General features: G+C 44.2%; 1 protein-coding gene across 1 annotated transcript; it reads right to left on the bottom strand.

Annotated features, from left to right (window-relative positions):
• Positions 1-763: 763 nt before the first annotated feature.
• gpr176 (G protein-coupled receptor 176) lies at positions 764-13,607 on the bottom strand. The gene is made up of 3 exons (XM_018727490.2): positions 12,581-13,607; positions 5,372-5,624; positions 764-2,900 (listed from the first exon to the last, which is right to left on the bottom strand). Exons 1-3 carry the CDS (start codon positions 12,813-12,815, stop codon positions 1,763-1,765), a joined length of 1,626 nt encoding a protein of 541 aa, XP_018583006.1. The 5' UTR covers positions 12,816-13,607; the 3' UTR covers positions 764-1,762.
• Positions 13,608-21,247: the final 7,640 nt, after the last annotated feature.

Below are 21,247 nucleotides of genomic sequence, written 5' to 3'. Positions count from 1 at the left end.
CCCCTACAGGCCAGAGAAGGCACCACTCCCTACCGTAGACCCAGACCCAAGCACCTGTTCACAATCTCGTAATTGCTGAGGTATAAAGGGAACAAGCAGTGGATGGTGGGTTGCGGATTCTTGATTAGTGTTTTCGTTGTGCTATCGACCTGTGCATGGTAGTCTGCTGTTTCCTCAGTTTCACAGGTGTTTATGTTCCAGTCCCAAGTGCACGTCTTGTCAACTCCTGCCTCTTGTTCTCCGGTCCTGGTCCAGTGTTCCAGTCCGGTATTTCGTCACGCCTCTGGGTTTAAGTCGTACTCACAGATTCGCGTCGCACTGTTCACCTTGCCCAGTGCACTTCTAATATCACTCTGCACTTTATTTTACTTTTCATCCGTGTTTGGACGTAACAGCAACGCGCATCCATGTCGGACTCCCTGTCTGGACGCTACAACAAGTCTATTTTTGTTTGAACCACTTCTGTCCTGCCCATGGGGCTGCATTCACCCAATAACTAGCCAAAATGTTTCAGCAATTTTTAGGCTGATATGAATGTGAACATGCAAATAAAAAAAAACACAGAGTTACTTGGTCTAATCCCATTTATATATGTAATTTTGAGTTATACTTATGTTACAAATCTGTCACAGTAATTATGAATACAGAAATTATCTGAAATTAGATTATATAGCAAAAATCAAATCAAAATGTCAGTTGACCAAACCGAGTTCATTCCTTGTACTACAAATCAAGAATGAAACATCTCAAAGTCACTGTGGGCAAATAAATGATCTAATGGTAGTGAAAAGAAGAAATGACCACTCTCCTCCCTGAAATACACACAAATATAAAATATTGCCTGTGCTAACATGTAGAGTTTAATGTTGAGTGGGCATCATTGTCTAAGATGTACCAATAAAAACAACTGTTACTATTAACTTGTTTCTGCTGTCACTGTTTTGGATTCCAATTCATTCCATTTCCATTAATTGCTTCCTATTTGTGAAGCTCACTGTAGACTTCAGATTTTCAAATTGAAAACAATTGAGTGATTTATATATTGACCAGGAACAATGTAATACATGATTTCACAGCTTTAGTTTTCTTCTGTTTTCATACCTTCATACATTGTTAATGTCTCTGACTTTCTCATTTCACCTGCCCATTTTCTCTACAGCTAACTGTTCATGTAACCAGTTAAAAAGAAAGAAAAAGTAGGAATGCGTTTTACTTATTTCCTTCTAAATTTTAAACCAAAATAATCACCATCTTAAGACAAAGATGGGTGTGTCAGTCATTTAACATGAAAATGATAGCATACTTCTAAAGTCATTCATTTGTAAAGTATTCAAAGCCATTACTCAAGTATCATGTGTGAACAACTTGATACACAAAATCAGTCTGCACTTCACCAAAATACCTTCTGGCCGAAGTGAGTCATCTTTTTCTCCCCTCTGCAAGGTAACCATTGCACATGAAAGTCTTTCTGTGATAAATCCACAGTTCATAAGTACTACTCTGGCCCTACAGCTACAACAATTATTGCTTTCATTCCATAAACAGTTATGCTCACTATACGACTGATAGCATTTCCTCTGACACTTCCGGTTGAACAAGGGTTGGGTCACAGTGTACCATGAGCCATACTTCATTACGGAACAAGGCTGAAGAGGGTCCCCCTGAACGGAATCGTTCACTGCTTGTGGCTCTTGGTTACGAAATCAGGCCTAGAGGAGAAATAGAAAGGAACACAGTAATGTGTGGACTGTCCAGCAGAATCTCAGGGGTCAACTTTGGGGAATATGCTGACTTTGTTGTTTCTGCTGATGCGACGCTCAGTGGTGCGGATCTTCGGTTGTTTAGTCTGAATGAGCTCCTCAGGGGTGTTTCCCAGTGGAGGAAGGAGTCTCTTCTTACTGTTCCTGGTCTCTGAGAGCCACTGGGGTGGCAATTCAAAGGGTCCAAAGCCAAACTGAGTGGCATACTTGGCACCATCCTCAGAGTCTGAGGGTGTGGCCGGTGCCACCTGGGAAGAAGACTCCGCACAGCTGTGGAGTGGGGAGCACCTGGGAGCCATGACTCCAGTCCTTGTCCCATGTGTGGTTGGAGGATGGGGCTCCAGTGCCTCCTGTTGTGAGGGACCTCGGGAGACTACAGAGTGTGCCTCATTCTCCTCTTCCTCCTCTTCATCCTCAGCAGCACGGAATATCTGCTGCTGACCAATGTTAAACATTTCCAAGAGCTGGCTTCCTGAGCGCACACCGCGCTCACCCGCCACCTCGGCCATGCCCTCAGAGCGCACCGCATTTCTGCGGCTGTAGCGGCGCTGAAGCTGTGCCATGGCACCCAGCAGGCCCTTGCGCACCGACCCATTGACAGTAAGGAAGAGTAGCGGATTGGTGAGCAGCGACACCTTGGGAAGCCAGACAGCAGTGAGCAGCAGGAAAGTGGACACTTCTGAGACATCCAGCAGTGAGCGGCTGATGACCAGTGCTGCATAGGGCACGCTGCAGGCCATGAAGATGAGCACCATGGAGAGAAGCATTGCATGTAGTTCAGCCTCGCGCTGAGAGACATACGGGATGGAGATGCTGTTCTGTGGCGTCCGCAGTGCGGCAATAATCACCTTCTTCTTCTGGCTGGCGCTCAGGGCACGTCGGATGAGCACCATGAAGAAGAAGACAACAGCCAGTGGCAGAATGAGGGTGGTCACGTTGTAGGTCACTACATAGACCAGGTGTCCCAGTGGGTAGCTCTGGTTCCCGGTGCAGACTGCCGTGGCGTAAATGTCTGTCACATTTGTCACGGCGAAAACCGGCACACTGGCCACCACAGCATGGACCCAAATGTAGATGACCAGGTCTCTGGACCTGGCATCTGAGATCTTCCTCTCCAGTGGATACAAAACAGAGTAGTATCTAAGAATGCAAGAAAACAACTTTAAATCTGCAGTCAAAGTAAGAACAAAATCCTTCTGTCAATATCAAGCATTCAGTTGAAACATGACACCACGACAATACTACACAATAATCAATCAGCGTGGTAAAGTACTGTAATATGGATTTCCACCCAGCCTGCTTTCCAGCAGAATCATAACAATTAAGCAATAAAGACTGTGATGGGTCAGTGTCGTAAAGAAAGATAAGAGAAATTGTGATTTAACCCAATAGTTAAGAACAGACATTATAGAGATCACAGGAACTGGATGAAGAAAAAAACAGTCCTACTGCACATAATTTTTGTTACCCTTAGATGAAATATTTACTTGTATAAATTTAGTCTTTTGGTTTGAATTTACAGAGAGCTGTCTTGCCCTGGAGACCACCTGTAACTGGTGCTACATCGCTCACAGTGACACAGGGATCGTGTCCTGGCTCCCCAGCAGGAGCGAGCCGAGAGCCCAGTACACCTAAACCCCTCGCTTCTCTCTTATGTATAATTCAGAGAGTGGGGAGGCGAGAAGAGCAGAGTGTGTACAGGCTCCTCTTTGTGAAGCACTGCATTCCACACACACTTGTAGAGCGGCTCCTCTCTCTAGCCTGTCAACATCCCTGACCTCCAGTACACAGTCATGATGGGGAAAGGATAAAAACAAAAAAAAAAAATCATAATTCAAGCCTGAGTCCTCATCTCACCTGAGCTCTGTGTGTATGTCTGTGTATGTTTGTCCATCTAGGTCTGTATATATGCATGAGCTTGTTGTGTGTGCATTGATGTTCTTTAAAATTAATAAATTGAGAAATACATTTGGTATGCTAGCACAGTGGTTGGACTGTTGCCTTTCATTGAAGGACCTAGGTTTGAATCCCACCTCATGCTGAGGTACCCTGGAAAACGTATTTGCCCTGAATTGCTCCAGTAACGGCTGACATGTGGTGGAATGACTTCCCTCTCTCACTCAGAACTGCTGAATCTCTCTCAACATTTAAGAAGGGTCTGAAAGCTATTCTTTTAGACTCACTTCTTCCCAGATCTTTTCTATGTTTGATAAATGTGCACTATGTTCTCTGTTTAATAATTATTATACAGTGTATAACAGGTGGGATGTGACAATTTGTTCTCAAGAATCACGTGTCTGCATCCACATCTCTCCTTCTGTTAATGTAATGCACTTTTCTATTGTTTTCTGAGATGTACATTGCTTTGGAGAAAAGCATCTGCTAATTGAAATAATGTAAATGTAACATGTAAATAAATGTAAATTGTAAGAAATGCAGTGTGATGCATATTCATACCCAGGATGAAGTGTCTCACTGCAGCACTGGTGTCTGTCTTACAGAGACCAGTTAACCCCAAGACCCATTGATCTCCTCCATGGGCAAGACCCTTGACCTGTTCAGCAAGTACACCACCAACTGGTTAAAGACACAGAGGATTACTGTGGGCCACTAGTTGGAGGGCACAAAATGATTGTATCAGGTATTAAAAGTTTTTATTCAACCTGTGGGATGTTTCACTTAAAATCACTGTGGCTTCTATTAGAAGATATCTGCCATCACTGATGCCCATTAGTCTGTGTTGAATACAGTGCACTAGCAGCACCTTCTCCATTCTCAAATTCGCACTTATGGTGCTCAATCACAAATGAACTGCAGAAACAGAGGCACCGAGTAATGATGTCACATGAGCAATTGAACATACATATGATAATAATGAATGGGAAAAAAAACTTCTGAAGTAATATCTTTTTCAAAATGACATTTCCCAACAGAAAAAGAGAGCCGATTACATTAGCTGTCACTGAAGATTATCACAATTTTTTTTCTTTGAGGTGTTCCATGTTAAGTCTAGCTCTGTCAAATTCTGTTGGACTCATCTGTCTGCAGTGAATTCCAGGGCACACATACAACAAATATCACAAACCTCAGTTTCATGTTCCTGTCTTTCCATTCCTGAAATCACCTGGAATTTTGCAGAAAAGCCGAGTGCCAGCTGAAGAATGGACACTGGCAACCAGCAACTCTGAGCCATATGACCACTCAAGAAAGACACTATACTGTAGCAGAGAAGTTAGTTCATAACTACAGAATCCAAGATCTGTAAGCAGATCTATAAGTTATGTAGACCATGTTCAAACTGTTTGCTGTAGAACACTGGAGTACATGAACAGCAGGTGGCATAGTGGTTAGAACTGCTGTCTTGCCTCTCAGGACCCAGGTCTGAATAATACCTCCTGCTGCAATAACCTTGAGCAAGGTACTCATCCCAAATTGTTCCAGTAAAAATTACCCTGCTGTATAAATAGGTAAGTACCTTTAAGTAACTTAACACTGTAAGACATTTTGGAGAAGTGTTAACTAAACACATAACTAAAATAACTAACATGAATGTTTGGCATTATGAAATGGACTCCTATGTGTGATGATCTTATAATGCAAGACCCGCCTACCTATCCAGAGCGATGGCTGTGAAGCTGAGGACAGTGGCAGAGCAGAAGAGCTTGTGAAGGAACTTGATGACTTTGCAGAAGATGAGTGTGTGGAGCCACCAGCAGCAGTGTGGGCTGCCACTCAGCACAATGTCGAAGGGCACACACACCAGGCTGGCACACATTCCCGCACATGCCAAGTTCTTGATGAAGCGGTTGGTGACAGACTTGAATGCAGTGGTGCGGCAGGTGGACCACAGAACCATGGCATTACCTGGGAGCGCAAAGCACATAACTTAATTTCTTGATGGTAACTACAGGCATCCCTCGACTTATGAACTCACATTTCCAGAACCGCCCGTCCCAAATGGGGTTGTGGGGAACCGGAGCCAACCCGGTAACACAGGGCGCAAGGCCGGAGGGGAAGGGGACACACCCAGGACAGGACGCCAGTCCATCGCAAGGCACCCCAAGCAGGACTCGAACCCCAGACCCACCAGAGAGCAGGACTGCAGTCCAACCCACTGCGCCACCGCACCCCCGCTGACTTATGAACTCTCTTTATCCAAAATTTTAATATAACAGTTCTTGGGTTTTGATACCCAAGTTTCAATTTCCGGAACAAGAAAATCAATATAACAAAATTTATCTGAACCATTTCAAAAATAATTGAAAGTTCTGTAACCCAAAACTGAAGCGGAAATGCAGTAATGTACTATAGTTGGTGCATCTGCATCCAGCTCCCATCTGCTGGTATTTTAAGAATGTATTTCAGAGTATTGCTTTAAGTGAGTGAGGCATAATGGGAAGTGTATGAAATTCCACCGAAGTGCCTGTAAGCCACACTGAGTGAGTTATTTGATCACATGTGTGCAGAGACAGCAAAGCAATTAAAAGGAAAAGCTTACCTGTTTTTCGCTTATGTATCGGAATTTTGGAAACAGTGCACAGTTTTAGAAAGTTGTTGACAATAAACGAGACATGCTCAGTAGATCCCTGCTTGGTTATTGCTGAGAACTGATCATTTTAAAAACAAAAGTGGGATATACCCCAGAGCAGTATGTGTGTAAACACATTTTATGTGGTGCTGAAATCATGGATTTGTAAAAAAATGTCTTCTAAATAAATAGAATGTAGTGTGTTATATGGTGCTGAAGCCATGGTTTGTTTGTTATGTAGGTGTTTTACAGTGTTCCAGTGATTTTTGGGAGAATTTGTTTTGGGTTTTTGTATGGGCTGGGAACACATTATTATTATTATTATTATTATTATTATTATTATTATTATTATTCCCCCATTTAAAATAATGGGAACCATGCTTTCGGTATCCAAAATTTCGATATTCACACTCATTTCAAGAAGAGATTAATTTTGTAAATTGAGGGATGCCTGTATCTGTCAAGGGTCTCAAAGTTTATCAGTGCCGCTTACCTGTTGTTTCAATCACTCATGGGAGTGGGCTTGATAAATTATTAAGTAAACACATATTCATGGGATTTTGCCAGTTAATGTCAAGCTAATAATGCATTCAGAGCTAGTCGTCTCAACGTGGTGTCCAGGAGTGAGGTTCCCAGGAGGTGAAGCTCTGAGGGGGTAAGGTCTGACTATACTTTCCATCTAATTGCATGTATTTCTCTCCTGCAGCTACCAAGTTATTTGCAGAATTGTGCACATCGCCAAGATAAACAATTGCTGGGGCTATATTTGGAAGTGCTTCAAAAAAACTGTTCCCCAATCAAACATATTTCCTAAACTCCCAGCAGACTTAAATGGCATCTTTAAGTCATGGGAAGCAAAATTGAAAACATTAATTTCCTGTTTGTTAACAAAGGCAGGGACAAAACAGAGAAAACAACATCCAAAATCAGTAAAAAAAAAAGTGAAAAGACAACATCAGATGTGCCTTACTGAGCATATTTGAGAAATACTTATGAAACTGGGTAAAAGACTAAGAAAATAAAGTAATGGAAAGCTGCTCGCTATATTAAGTTTATATTGACCAGTGTTTCTTGGAGCTTATCTCAGTTTGTAGCTCTTTACAGAGTAAAAGTATCTCTTCACTATTTAAAATTGTATTATCAATGCTTCACAGAAAGCCTGCTGCAAGAGGACAGTGCTTTTAACTGAGGAAACAATACAGAAACCAGTTTAACTGGGCAAGTACTACAACCCAGCCCCAGTGTCCATCTGTCATGATGGGAATAATCTTTTCCATTTTCTTTCTCCATCAAAACAGACTGCACACTATGAAATCAATTTTCCTTCCACTTTGTTTGTTCTAGTGACAGGCAGATTGAAGATCAATAATGTTGGCTTTCAGGCAACTTTTGTTATCCCTCTGGTAAATCTTTAAATTTCCCTCCAACAGGAGTCCTTCAGTGAGTATGGGTGTGCTCAAAACATCTGCTTTTTTTTTCCTCAAAAACTCTTAGGATAGTCTCTTAAAGTTACCGCAACTGTATATTCAGAATGTTTACATTTATATGTATGTGTATTCAATTAGCAAACATTTTTCTCCAAAGTGACACATGACTAAATAAAACACAGACAATGCAAAGAATCTATATGTAAGTTAAAGCCCAGAGGTTTGTTTTTCGCTCATTTTCTTGCACTGGGGGTTTTTGTTTTCCTTTCCTCAGTAGCAATACAGCTTATTTCTGTATAATTCACATACACACACACACACACACACACACACACACACACACACACACACACACACACACTGGCTGAAGCCGTTTGTCCCAAGCGGGGTCGCAGCGAGCAGGAGTCCAACCCGGCAACACAGAGTGTGAGGCTGGAGGGGGAGGGGACACATCCAGGACGGGACACCAGTTCATCACAAGGCACCCCAAGTAGGACCTGAACCCTAGACCTGGCAGAGAGCAGGACCCAGCCATGCCCGCTGCATCACTGCGCCACCCCCCACACACACTTTCTGTATAATTCATTAGCAACAAATATTTTGCTTTTTATCACTGCACTAACTATATGCTGTGTGAGTCTGTAATGAATATTGGTGAACTGTTAAATGACTGTTTACTTCTGTATCAGATTGATTGTGTTTCACACAGCTATATGCTTCGTTTAAGCCTGATGACCCATCACATGTGGTGTTTTTAGCTAACTGTTTTACCAATATAAAGTTATGGATGAGTAAAAATGTTTATCTCTAAATGCCAGTAAAACAGAGGTACTTGTGATGGGTGGTGATAGCAAAACTCTTGACACTATCAGACCAATCTTTACCACAAATGGTATAAGCTTCATACGTACAAGTTGTGTTAAGGATTTGAGTGTCTTGTTGAATGGAAAGTTGTAATTTGTGTCTCATGTCAATGCTTTGACTAGGCCGTGCTTCCTTCAGTTGAAAAACAAAACTGGTTCATGCTTTTGTCTCAAGTAGGATGGACTATTTTAATGCTTTATTATCAGCTTTATTATCTGGTATTGTACATACCAGACTGTATCCAGGCTATAGTTGGTACAAAATGCGGCTACGAGAAATATCACTAGAACTAGGAAGGCTCTTGCATTGCCTCCCGATTACACTTAGGGTTGATTACAAAAATCTACTTTTGATCTGAGGGGGGTGCGGTGGCGCAGTGGCGCAGTGGGTTGGACCACAGTCCTGCTCTCCGGTGGGTCTGGAGTTTGAGTCCTGCTTGGGGTGCCTTGTGACGGACTGGCGTCCTGTCCTGGGTGTGTCCCTTACGCCCTGTGTTACTGGGTAGGCTCCGGTTCCCTGTGACCCTGTTTGGGACAAGTGGTTCTGAGAGTGTGTGCGTGTGTGTGTGTGTGTGTGTACTTTTCATCTGTAAGGCAGTACATGGTATTTTTCCAGCTTACTTTTAACAGATTATTGATTCTTGTATCCCAGGATGATATCTTCATTCATTGGATGCGGGTTACCCTAAATTACCCCGATCAATAAAACCTCAGTAGGAGGGCGTGCCTTTAGTTATAGAGCACCTAAACTGTGGAATAGTCTACCTGTTACTGTCAGAAGTGCCCCATCTGTCTCAGTCTTCAAATCCAGACAAAACACTGGCATGTTCATTCGGGCATATTACCACAAAAGTTAATTCCATTTGGTTGTGTTTATTTTTTTCCCACTTCTGTATCAAAATGTATTAATCTCAGTTCTTTAAGTTCTTGTTCAGCATTGTTTCCTGACAATGAGACCTGAGGGGGCCGGCTGGCTGTCACACAAGCACCCCATGCTGACTGAAGTTGATGACCAACTGCCATGATGGACAAGATGTATTTTGCTGAACTGGAAAATCAAGCTACCATACAGCAACAATGCCATTATTACCTGCAAACTGACTTAGAATTCATATTAAACCTAGAATACCCAGGAGGGGTGAACAACAACTGGCACTTGGACCCCCAGAGGTTTTTTTTATCTCCCTTAGCTTTCAGTTGGGAGTCTTCATTCCTCCGTGGCCAGGAGGCATACTTATAGCTTTATAAAATAATTGATAATGTATTATGCTAGTGAAGGGGGGTGCGGTGGCGCAGTGGGTTGGGCCACAGTCCTGCTCTCCGGTGCGTCTGGGGTTCGAGTCCCGCTTGGGGTGCCTTGCGATGGACTGGCGTCCTGTCCTGGGTATGTCCCCTCCCCCTCCGGCCTTACGCCCTGTGTTACCGGGTAGGCTCTGGTTCCCCGTGACCCCGTATGGGACAAGCGGTTCTGAAAGTGTGTGTGTGTGTGTGTGTGTGTGTGTGTGTGTGTGTGTGTGTGTGTGTGTGTGTGTGTATTATGCTAGTCTGTAGTCAACTGTCTTCTTGGTTTCTTTATCTGATGTATTTGTTTCTTTGCCTTAGCCTTTGTTCAAGCACTCTGTCCTGCATGAGAAGAGTGCTCTACAAAAATAAATTGCAATGAAATTAATTGATTGCAATACTATTTCATAAGACTGTGATTAGCTGTCACAGGTATCAGCTAAGTAGATAGATAGATAGATAGATAGATAGATAGATAGATAGATAGATAGATAGATAGATAGAATATCAGTTGCAGACTGTGAAAAGCACCTGGAAGCACTTTAGACATTCCCATCGAAAGCCAAGCATTCCTTACTAACCTGAGACTGCAGAGAGCTAAATATTGGAGCAATGTGAAAAAGTTTAGTTGGTGTCAAAAACTAAACTATTTGTCACATGCAGTCTGAAACCGCTTGTCCCAAGCAGGGTCACAGCAAACCGGAGCCTAACCTGGCAACACAGGATGCAAGGCTGGAGGGGGAGGGGACACACCCAGGATGGGACACCAGTCCACCACAGGGCACCGCAAGCAGGACTCAAACCCCAGACCCACCAGAGAGCAGGACCCAGGAAAACCCACTGCGCCACCACGCCCCCTAAACTATTTGTCTTATTGAAGAAATCTTAGGCATTTAGCCCTCATGATCTGCATTTCAAACCCTGCAATATCAAGATTAAGGATCATTCAAACATGCTTCACCAGTTTAGACTCTAAAGTCACGGGGACTTTTGTAAAATTTTTGCCGGAGTAAGAACTTCATATAACTAAGGCTGGACCAGTGTTGTGGTGCTTCACAGGGCAAATGCTCCAGTGAAAAATTTTCAGACAGTTCCTGCGTCCCTTTCAAATGAGCATGAACTATATTCTGGTTGTATCTCACTTGGCCAACCTTTGAATTGATCAAAATGTTTTAAAGCCAGGCAGATAAATAAACTGAATGTGCTGTGCAGTATGAACATTATTTCTCACAAGCAATCTGTTTAAATTTAACAGCTATGGAAATTTGCATTACACCATCTGTCTTGTGATCACCTTCATATCTCCAATCTGACTCTCAGTTCTATACACAGCTACGTGTCATCCAGAACTGGCAGAAACAGTGATTTTAGACAAACATTGTCTTGATAATCCAGTGTCTGCATCTAAGCTCTTTGCTATGAAAAGCACTTTTTATTTTCTCCGAGTTGTGTATTGCTTTAATGTAATGCAAATGTAATATAATGTAAATGTATATTTGCCATCTTTAAAAAAATGTCTGTATTTTGTTAAGTATGGAAAGCGTTAAAAAAAAAACCACAAAAACACTTTGATTTTCAGTCAAGGAGCTGAGACAGTTACTGAGATCACAGCCTTGATGGGCCTACTTTTCAGCAGTTCACCATCAAGTGTCAGATGGTGGCTTCAGCTCAGTCCTCCAATATACAACATGGCACCTGTCATTTATTTGTAAAGAACCAACTTAGATGGACAAGCATGTCTGCAAGACCAGCTGTATATTGTGCTTGAAAAAACTGTATAAACCACCCAGTGAGTGTCATCGGTGTTTGAACAAGGAGGCTGACTATGAAAGAGTTCTTTGGTAATCACACACTACTATAGTACATTGAATAAAAGAATCTATCAATGAGCTTTCACATAAAGAAAGCAGGTGAAGTCAGAGTTGGGTAGTAAAAGATTTATCATAATCTGTCCTTATTATAGCCAATGCCTGTCAAAGTAAGAATAGACAACCAAAATACATATTCTGCACCTTAAAAATAATGCACCTTACACTGCACTATTGTATTCTGTTCCCACTAAACTAAACCACTGATGCAATAATTTCACATGGTAACTGTGTTAGAATAATTATATGACCTCTTTTGTCTGATTATGCAGCGCATGGTTAATCCCTCTATAGGGATATTTCACAAGATTTTCCCATTCCTTACAATTGCAGCAGCTCTACAGCTTGTAAGAAGATTTGGTTACCCTCATGGAAGTTTTCTGGAAAGTTCAAGAGCTAGTCAAAAGAGCCATTTAGTCAAAGGGGCTGAACAAGACTTAAAATTCTTCAGCCAAACAAAGCCTCCACACTACTGTTCTCTAATGGTGTTACACCCTTGAACTCCCAGTGAGATGCCCCAAGTTATGGCAATACTTATCTAAACTGTCATTGGAGATGGAGGACGACTCTGAAGTCAGACCTTCTATAGCCACAAACATGTGGAAGAAACAGTGATGGCCAGCTGGAAAATAAACATCTAACTGATGGTTATTTATCATTTAAAAATTGCATCAGTCAGGCAATAAGAAATTGTGTTCTTTGTTTCACAGATATAATATCAACACCCAACTGCAAAGTCCTACTGAGTGACAACAGAATAAAATGCTACAGTAACATTACAGTAACAGTAATGACAGACAGTGAAGGTTCGTGGGACAGGAAAGCTCACCCATAAACTGTGTAACTCACTTACCCAAGAGTGAGCCCACAAAGATGAACACCTGGATGGTGGTGGTGAAATCTCGGTAGGACTTCTCCTGGTCATAGAGTCGATGTTCAAAAAGCTGCATCCCTCTGGTGCTCACGTTATCCCACCATGCCAGAGGAGTAGATCCATTCTGGAGATCAAGGATGTGGCTTGGCGTGGTGAAGACGCTGCTGTCGTTTCCTGCAGTGGAGGCCCAGCTGCCAACATCACTTGCTTCCATTGTGGTTGAGTTCACCCTTCCCTCAGATTCTTCCTCACATCACTTTCAAAAATCAGCTAGAAGGACTTAGGTGCCAGACTGTCTCATTCCTCCATCCATGAAATCTCAACAGCTTTGGCTAAAATTTACTACAGTCCACTTAAATTTAAAGTTAAAATATAATGCAGTCGTTCCACAGTGTAGAAGATTATGTGTTTCATTCACATTTCATCAGGCAGGTTGGATGAAATGTCATGGTTCTAGTGAATTATATACAGCTAATATATAGCTCTTTGTTTACCACATGAAAACGCCAGAAGATCAGCAAATGCAGTAATACTGCTTTCCAGATGTGAAGGACAGGGTGCAAGGCTTGTCAAAGCTTTTTCGGTGTTAACAGTTCCCTTCTTCCACTCAAACCCCGGGGTGCTTTTGCCCATCCAGCCATGGTTAGCAGACATGACTCTAAAAGGCACATTACTGAAGAGAGAAGCACTTCTGTCCCACAGAATTCCTTCTTTGCAGTCAGTGATCTTCCCCATGTAAGGTGGGCTTCTGACAAACCTTCAGATCAAGCCTCCACCCTGGGTTTGGAACCCATCCCTCCCTCCAGCGCTGTCCAGCTTGACAGATGGAGGTGGACACAACTCAAGTCCTGCCAGGCCGCCTCTGTTTGCAATGGGAAAGGACACATCAGCACAACACAAAAGCACAGTGCCTGTGTCATGACTCTCAACATGGAAAGAAGAACAAAGAAACCATCAGAGTTGAGATCCGAACCTCCATCCTGAAACACCAAGTCTCAACAACAGACCTCACGGTCAAACAGGAATATAGACGTGCGCTGCCACAGCAACACAACAGACGTGTGTTTCACGTTGGATATCCATAATATGATATTATATATGGAGGTGGAACGCAGTATCAACCATGCGCTGGTTGGTGAAACGCGCCGCTCGCGCTGGAAAAGCGGGTTAAACGCGAGACTCACGGCGCGATGCTCCACGGCCGCGGGGCTGCGGATGCTGCGAACGGTGCTCCTCCGGCAACCGCGCTGCTGTCGTTCCCCGCACACGGACACGCAGTGTACGTAGCGGGCTGCCACGCCGCGCGCCGTGTTTTGTTGTGAATTACGAGGCGGAAAGCGGAATTCCTCCTCCTCCAAGCGGAGCAAACCGGGGCACCTATCGCCAGGGAGGGCGCGATGTCGATGCGCTTTGCACCCACACTGTGGACCCTCTGTGTCCCACTTCCTCCACCGATCCCCATGTGGACACGCTGGAGACACCGTCCGTCACACACCGTGACGGAGCGCACGCAGCAGACACGCGTGGCGCTCACCTGGGACGCGACGCTGCTTCTGTTCTCCTCAGCCTGCTTCTGTCCTATAGAATTCTGCCGTTGCGTTTTCACTCAGTGCAGTCGGTGCTGCAGCGCTTCAGTGTCACTTGTTTTTATTCGCATTGGCAGCAATGGGGCTTAAGCCTTTAGCAAATAGCTGCAGTCTCGCTGAGACAAACACAATGATGCGGAGCTGCCGTGTGTCCTGGGTCGTTCCGCACACGGACGCTCCTTCTGCACAAACAAAGCCGCTATTTGTGGGGCTCCGCGGTCAGTCCGCGCAAACATTGAACCGTGCAATGGTGAAATTCCCCTTAGTTTACTGGTATTTCTTGCTAGCGCAGTGGAAGACAGAAAAAAAAGCCCTTTCCGGATTTACAAAGCTGCTCAAAACTCAAACTGGATTCCTCCCGCATGTCTTGTTTACATGCACTGGACACGAAATAGAAGGACCTTGTCACTCACACTGAAATTACGAGGCATCCAGAAAAATGTGGAAAGTGAGGCTCCACTTGCACTAAAAAGGATGCAAGAAGTCCCTCAAATTGCAACAAGGGTGCGAGAAACCAAGACAGATGCAGTCCACTGACCATTTTCACTCCATTTTTATGATTGAATGTTTGTTTTTTATTAACTTTTTGCTGCTCTTTAGTTTCAGTAATGGATGGATGGATGGATGTGAAGTTAGGTCCCCACTTTGTCTTTCGTAGCTCACTGTCATCCATTACTAGGTGACTTAGGTGCGTTTCTTAGAAATTTAAGGGTCAATAGGATATGAAAGACATTATTAATCGTCATCCTTATTTGTGATTTTCTGTGGAACATATTTCTGCACCATTAAAGACCATCTTCCACACGTCCTTTGATATTTCTGTCCTTTGATATTCCTAAAACAAATCCAATAACATTTCACTCACCATGTGGATTTCAATAAGTTCCCCACTAGCCATTGTCAAAAACCTCACATAAAAGTGCTGAAAATATTATTTATTTATTTATTTATTTATTTATTTATTTATTTTATTTTTTATAGAGCGCTCTTCTCACGCAGTGACACAGAGCGCTTTAACACAGACATAAGGCAAGAAAAACAGATACAAACAAAGAAGACGGTCAACTAATGGCTACCATAATGAAGAAGTTATTATAGAGCTATAAGTATACCTATTAAATATAGTAAAGTAAGTATAGTAAGTAAATATATATATTAAATAATTTATTGTACAGTACTGTGATTCATCATCCTGTCCAGGGTGGACCCCCCTCTGCCTTGTGCTTTTTACTTTAATTACTGCCTTTCAAATTTCTGATTTGTTTCAACATACAATGAGAACACTAAGTCAGAAAATATTCATTTTTTTAATGTGCCTGGTCTTAGTGAGTCACACGTTCTTCAGACCTTACAGAAACCTCCGACAGCTTAGAATCAATCAAATTACTAAACTTTTCATATAGTACCATTCACGTATGGAATAGTGGCATTTTCTTTCCATCTGGTTCTTTTCATCTTTTATTAGCATTTTCCTCCCACCTCGCCAAAGTACAGAAGAAATGTATTTTTAAGGAGTATATGGAGTAGGTGGAAGCGGAACCATGGTAGGAACTGGGTGAACAGTGCACTCACCCAGGAAGACTAACAGCAAGCAGGTGTGCTCTTTCCCAAGATTCTGCAAGTGTGATATGTTGAGAAAAAGGGTAAAAGGTGAAAACATATTTCATAAAATCTCTCAAAGAGGCTGGATGGTGGAATTAAAAAACCTAATTTTAAGATTTCAGTTTGAATGTGTGGGAGGGTTAAATTTTCTTAATGTTGTGTTCCTATTCACAGTTACAAAGTGCTGTGATACTACAGGTGACATACCGCAAAAGTCTTTTTTTTTGTTTTCAAATGTAAGCCTTTCAGCTCACACCTTTGAATATTGTTGCTCTGTAATGTATGGAATAAAGCTAAATGACATCCAAGTTGAGAACTATCTAAAATAACTGCCTCAGGATTACTTGTATAACTGTAACCATTTTTTTATATTGAAAGGTTTCAATCTATTTTGTACATATATAATGTAAAGACCCTGCCTGGAATAGGGTCATCGAGACATACCTCTGGAGCCAGGCCTGGGGGTGGTGTTCCTAGGCGAGTGCCTGGTGGCCGGGCTCAGCCCGAAAAGGCGATGTGGGGGGGCCATGTGGGCCCACCACCCACAAGGTCCAACATGGGGGTCGGGTGCGATGCTTTTTAGTCAGCATGGTGGCGCATGGCGTCGCATGGCGTCACAGCTCCTCGTAACAGAAACTGGCTCTTGGCACGTGGACTGTAACCTCACTAGGGAGGAAGGAGCCAGAACTGGTGCAGGAGGTTGAGCGATACCAACTGGATATGGTTGGGCTCACCTCCACTCACAGTGTTGGTTCTGGAACCAAACTCCTCGATAGGAGGTGGTCTCTCTCCCTGCACAGGATGAGAGGTGCTAGGCGGGTGTGGGGATACTCACAAGCCCCTAGCTGGCTGCCATACAGTTGAAGTTTATCCTGGTGGACGAGAGGGTCACCTCAATGCGACTTAAGGTTGCAGAAAGGAAAACTTTGACTGTTGTGTGTACTTATGCACCAAACAGCAGTTCAGAGTATTCAACCTTCTTGGAGAGGGTGGGCGGGGTTCTGGACAGAGCCCCACCTACAGACTCCATAGTCCTGCTGGGGGACTTCAACGCTTGTGTTAGCAACAGAGAAATCTGGAGTGGGGTGATTGGGAAGGACAGCTTGCTCGATATAAACCCGAATGCTGAAATATTATTGGACTTCTGTGCTAGTCATGGTTTGTCCATAACAAACATCATGTTCAAACACAAGGATGCTCATAAGTGTACTTGGTACCAGAGCTCTTTGGGCCAAAGGTCAGTGATCGACTTTGTAGTCGTTTCATCTGATTTGAGGCCACATGTTCTGAACACTCGGGTGTAGAGAGGTGCTGAGGTGTCAACCGATCACCATCTGGTGGTGAGTTGGATCAGATGGCAGGGAAAACTGATGGACAGACCCGGTAGAGCCAAGCATATAGGGCAGGTGTGCTGGGAACGACTGTCAGAGGACCTTGTCCGGAATGATTTTAACTCACACCTCTGGGAGACCTTCTGGGAGGCAGGGGACATGGAGTCTGAATGGACCCTGTTCAAAACCTCCATTGTGGAAACAGCCAGAGATAGCTATAGCCAAAAACTTGTTGGTGCCAGTCATGGTGGCAACCCAAGAACCTGCTGGTGGACACTGGTGGTGAGGGAAGCCATCAAGCTGAAGAAGAAGGCCTTTAGTTGGCTCTGGGGACTCCTGAATCAGCAGATAGGTACCGGTAGGTAAAAAAAGTGGCAGTGGCTGCGGTTGCAGAAGCAAAATCCAGAGCATGGAAGGAATTTGGAGAGGTTATAGAAAATGACTATCGGTCGGTCTCGAAGAGATTCTGGAGAACCATCCAGTGGCTCAGGAGGGGTCGAAGGAGCTTTGTTCAAGCTGTTTTCAGCAAAAGTGGAGAAACTCTGACCTCTAATGAGAACATTGTCGGGAGGTAGAAGGAGCACTTTGAGGAACTCTTAAACCTGAAAGATATGCCTCCCTTACAGGAGTCAGGGCCAGAGGCTTCGGGGTATCAGAGTCCATTTCCCTGGTGGAAGTCACTGAGGTAGTTGGAAAGCTCCACACTGGCAAAGCACTGAGGGCGAATGGGATTTGCCCGAAACGGCTTAAGGCCCTGGATATCATAGGGTTGTCACGGCTGACATGCCTCTGCAATGTTGCATGGACCTTGGGGACAGTACCTCTGGATTGGCAAACTGAAGTGGTGGTCCTCATCTTCAAGAAAGAGGAAGGGAAGTGTGTGCAGACTATCAGGGTATCACACTTCTCAGCCTCCCTGGGAAAGTCTATGCTGGGGTGCTGGAAAGGAGGCTCCAGCCGATAGTTGAACCTTGGATTGAACAATGCGGATTCCGTCCTGGCCATGGAACAGTGGACCAGCTTTTTACCCTCTCACAGATAACTGAGGGGGCTTGGGAGTTTGCTAATCCAGTCCACATGTGGTTTGTGGACGTGGAGAAAGCCTATGACCATGTAGGTGCTTAGGGAGTATGGGGTGCCGGGGCCAGTACTGTGGGCCATTCGGTCTCTGTACACATGGAATGAGAACTAGGTTCGCATACTTGGCATTAAGTGAAGCCCGTTCAAGGTGGGTGTTGGACTCCGCCAAGGTTGTGCCTTGTTCCCAATCTTGTTGCTGCTTTTCATGGACAGGATATCAAAGCGCAATCGGGGCCAGAAGGGCATTCTATGTGGGAGTCAGAACGTGATGTCTCTGCTTTTTGCGGATGATGTTGTCCTTTTGGCAACGTCACATGGTTGCCTCCAACACGTACTGGAACGGTTTGCAGCCAAGTGTGATGATCAGCACCTCCAAGTCTGAGTCTATGGTTCTCTCACGGAATAGGATGGCACTTTTCCCCAGGTGGAGGAGTTTAGGTATCTTGGGGTCTTGTTCTTGAGCGAGGGGAGAAGGGAGCATGAGATTGGCTGCAGACTGGGAGCAGCGGCAACAGTAATGCAGTCGCTGCACCGGACTGTAGTGGTGAAGGGGGAGCTGAGCCATAAGGCAAAGTTCTCTGTGGTCATGAACTCTGGGTAATGACCGAAAGAATAAGATCACTGATTCAGGCAGCTGAAATGAGTTTTCTCTCCAGGGTGTTGGGACTCACTCTCCGTGACAGGGTGAGGAGTTCGGACATCCGGGAGGAACCCAGAGTAGAGCCGCTACTCCTCCAGATTGAGAGGAGCCAGTTGAGGTGGCTCAGGCATCTGATAAGGATGCCCCCAGGGCGCCTCTCTTTGGAGGTATACCAGGCACGGCCAACTGAGATGAGACCCTGAGGTCGGCCTAGGACCTGCTGGATGGATTATATCTCACAGTTGGCCTAGGAACAGCTGGGGCTAAGCTAGAGGAAGTTGGGGGGGACCAGAGCGACCACAACCCTAGAAGGACAAGCGGGCAAGGAAATGGATGGATGGATGGATGGATGGATGGATGGATGGATGGATGGATGGATGGATATAATGTGAAGTTGTGCACTGCATTATTGGGTCCTTAAATACAGTTTATCTCAGTTACTCTACATCCTGGTTCCAAGAGTACATGGTTTTGGTTGTTAATATTTACTGTATTTTTTAATTCATGCAAAAATTTCCTTGTACACAGAGGAAAGCTTTAGATGGCAATGTGTTAGGTAGCAATGTAGCTGTTAAAATTGACATACTGTTTATTACAGTATTTAATAAGCAATATAGCATAATACAATATACAGATTGTATATTACATATTTGCATTTACATTTATTTATTTAAGTTTCAAGTTTATTGCTATAGATACAAGTACCATGTACATGTATCATGAAAATCTTCCTGAATGCTTCTCCACAGACTGTGGACAACAGAAATACTGTACAAACAAAACAATGACGATGACAGTGAGTAGTGCAACAGCAATAGCAATAAATAATTGTAACAGTAGTAGCAATAATGCCAGTTGACAGTCAGAGAACTCAGAACGAGAGAATGAGAATGCTTAAAGTGGCAGTGTAATTTACCAATGTGCTTGGGTGGAGCAGTCCAACTCTAATTACTAAAGGTAGCACATTGGTTAGTGTTGTATACTCTTACAGCAGTGGGGTAAAAGCTGTTCCTGTACATAGCTGTGCGGGTTCGAATAGATCTAAGCCATTTTGCAGGGAAGAGAAAAGTGCCCGTGCAGGGTGACTATGATCTCTCATGATGCGCATCGTCTTTCTGAGGCAGCGTGTGGTGTAGGTGTCCTGTACTGCTGGTAGCTGTGTGCCGATGATTTCCTGAGCCATTTTGACCACCCTCTGTAGGGCTTCCTTGTCCTGTATGGAGCAGCTGCCACCCCAGGATATAATATACCCTGTGAGGACAGACTCCACAGCACACCTGTAAAAAGTGGTGAGGACTGTAGTAGACATTCTGGCTTTCTTCAGACGCCTGAGGAAGTGGAGGCGTTGATGGGCCTTTTTGATGGTTGATGCTGTGTGCTCAGTCCATGTGAGTTTGGCAGTGAGGGTGACCCCGAGGAATTTGAAGCTGTTGACCCTCTCTACAATGTCCCCTCTTATGTAGATGGGTGCCTGAACCATATCCTGTTTCCTGAAGTCAATCACCAACTCTTTAGTTTTACTGACATTGAGAGACAGGTTGTTGTCCTGGCACCACTCTGCCAGGAGCCTCACCTCCTCTCTGTAGGCCGTCTCATCATTGTTGGTGATCAGACCCACAATGGTGGTATCGTCAGCAAACTTTATGATGGTGTTGGAGCTGTGACTGGCCACACAGTCATGTGTGAACAGGGAGTATAGCACTGGGCTCAGGACGCTTTCCTGTGAAGTGCCAGTGTTGAGGATTAGTGGGGAGGAGGTATTACTGCCAATCCGCACACGCTGGGGTCTGTTGGTGAGGAAATCCAGGATCCAATTGCACAATGCGGCACTCAGTCCCAGCCCTAGTGGTTTCTGGATCAGCTTGGTTGGGATGACAGTGTTAAATGCTGAGCTATAGTCTACAAACAATAGCCTTGCATAGCAGTTTTTATTATTCAGGTGAGACAGAATGGTGTGAAGTGTGTGTGATATTATGTCTTCAGTGGATCTGTTGTGGTGGTAGGCAAACTGCAGCGGGTCCAGAGTGTCTGGGATGGTGTCCTTAATGTGTCCCAGCACCAGCCTCTCAAAGCATTTCATTACAATGGGGGTCAGTGCCACTGGGCGATAGTCACTAAGGCAGCTCACTTTGTTCTTCTTAGGAACAGGGATGATGGTGGTGTTTTTGAAACAAGTGGGTACAGTTGAGCTTTTTAAGGAGGTGTTAAATATGTCCGTGAAGACAGTAGCCAGTTGCTCACTGCATGTTTTTAAAACTCGCCCTGAAATTCCGTCCGGACCAGCAGCTTTGCGGATGTTGACTTGGCTAAAAGTTTTTCTCACCTGTGCCACAGAGACGGTGAGACCGGCGTTATCATGTACTGTGGGGATTCACAGCGGGGGGTCTTTGTTCTCAAACTCGAAGTG

This window comes from Scleropages formosus, chromosome 15, assembly GCF_900964775.1.
Source record: "Scleropages formosus chromosome 15, fSclFor1.1, whole genome shotgun sequence".
Classification (NCBI taxonomy): domain Eukaryota; kingdom Metazoa; phylum Chordata; class Actinopteri; order Osteoglossiformes; family Osteoglossidae; genus Scleropages; species Scleropages formosus.
This window is presented reverse-complemented; position numbering and strand designations above follow the sequence as displayed.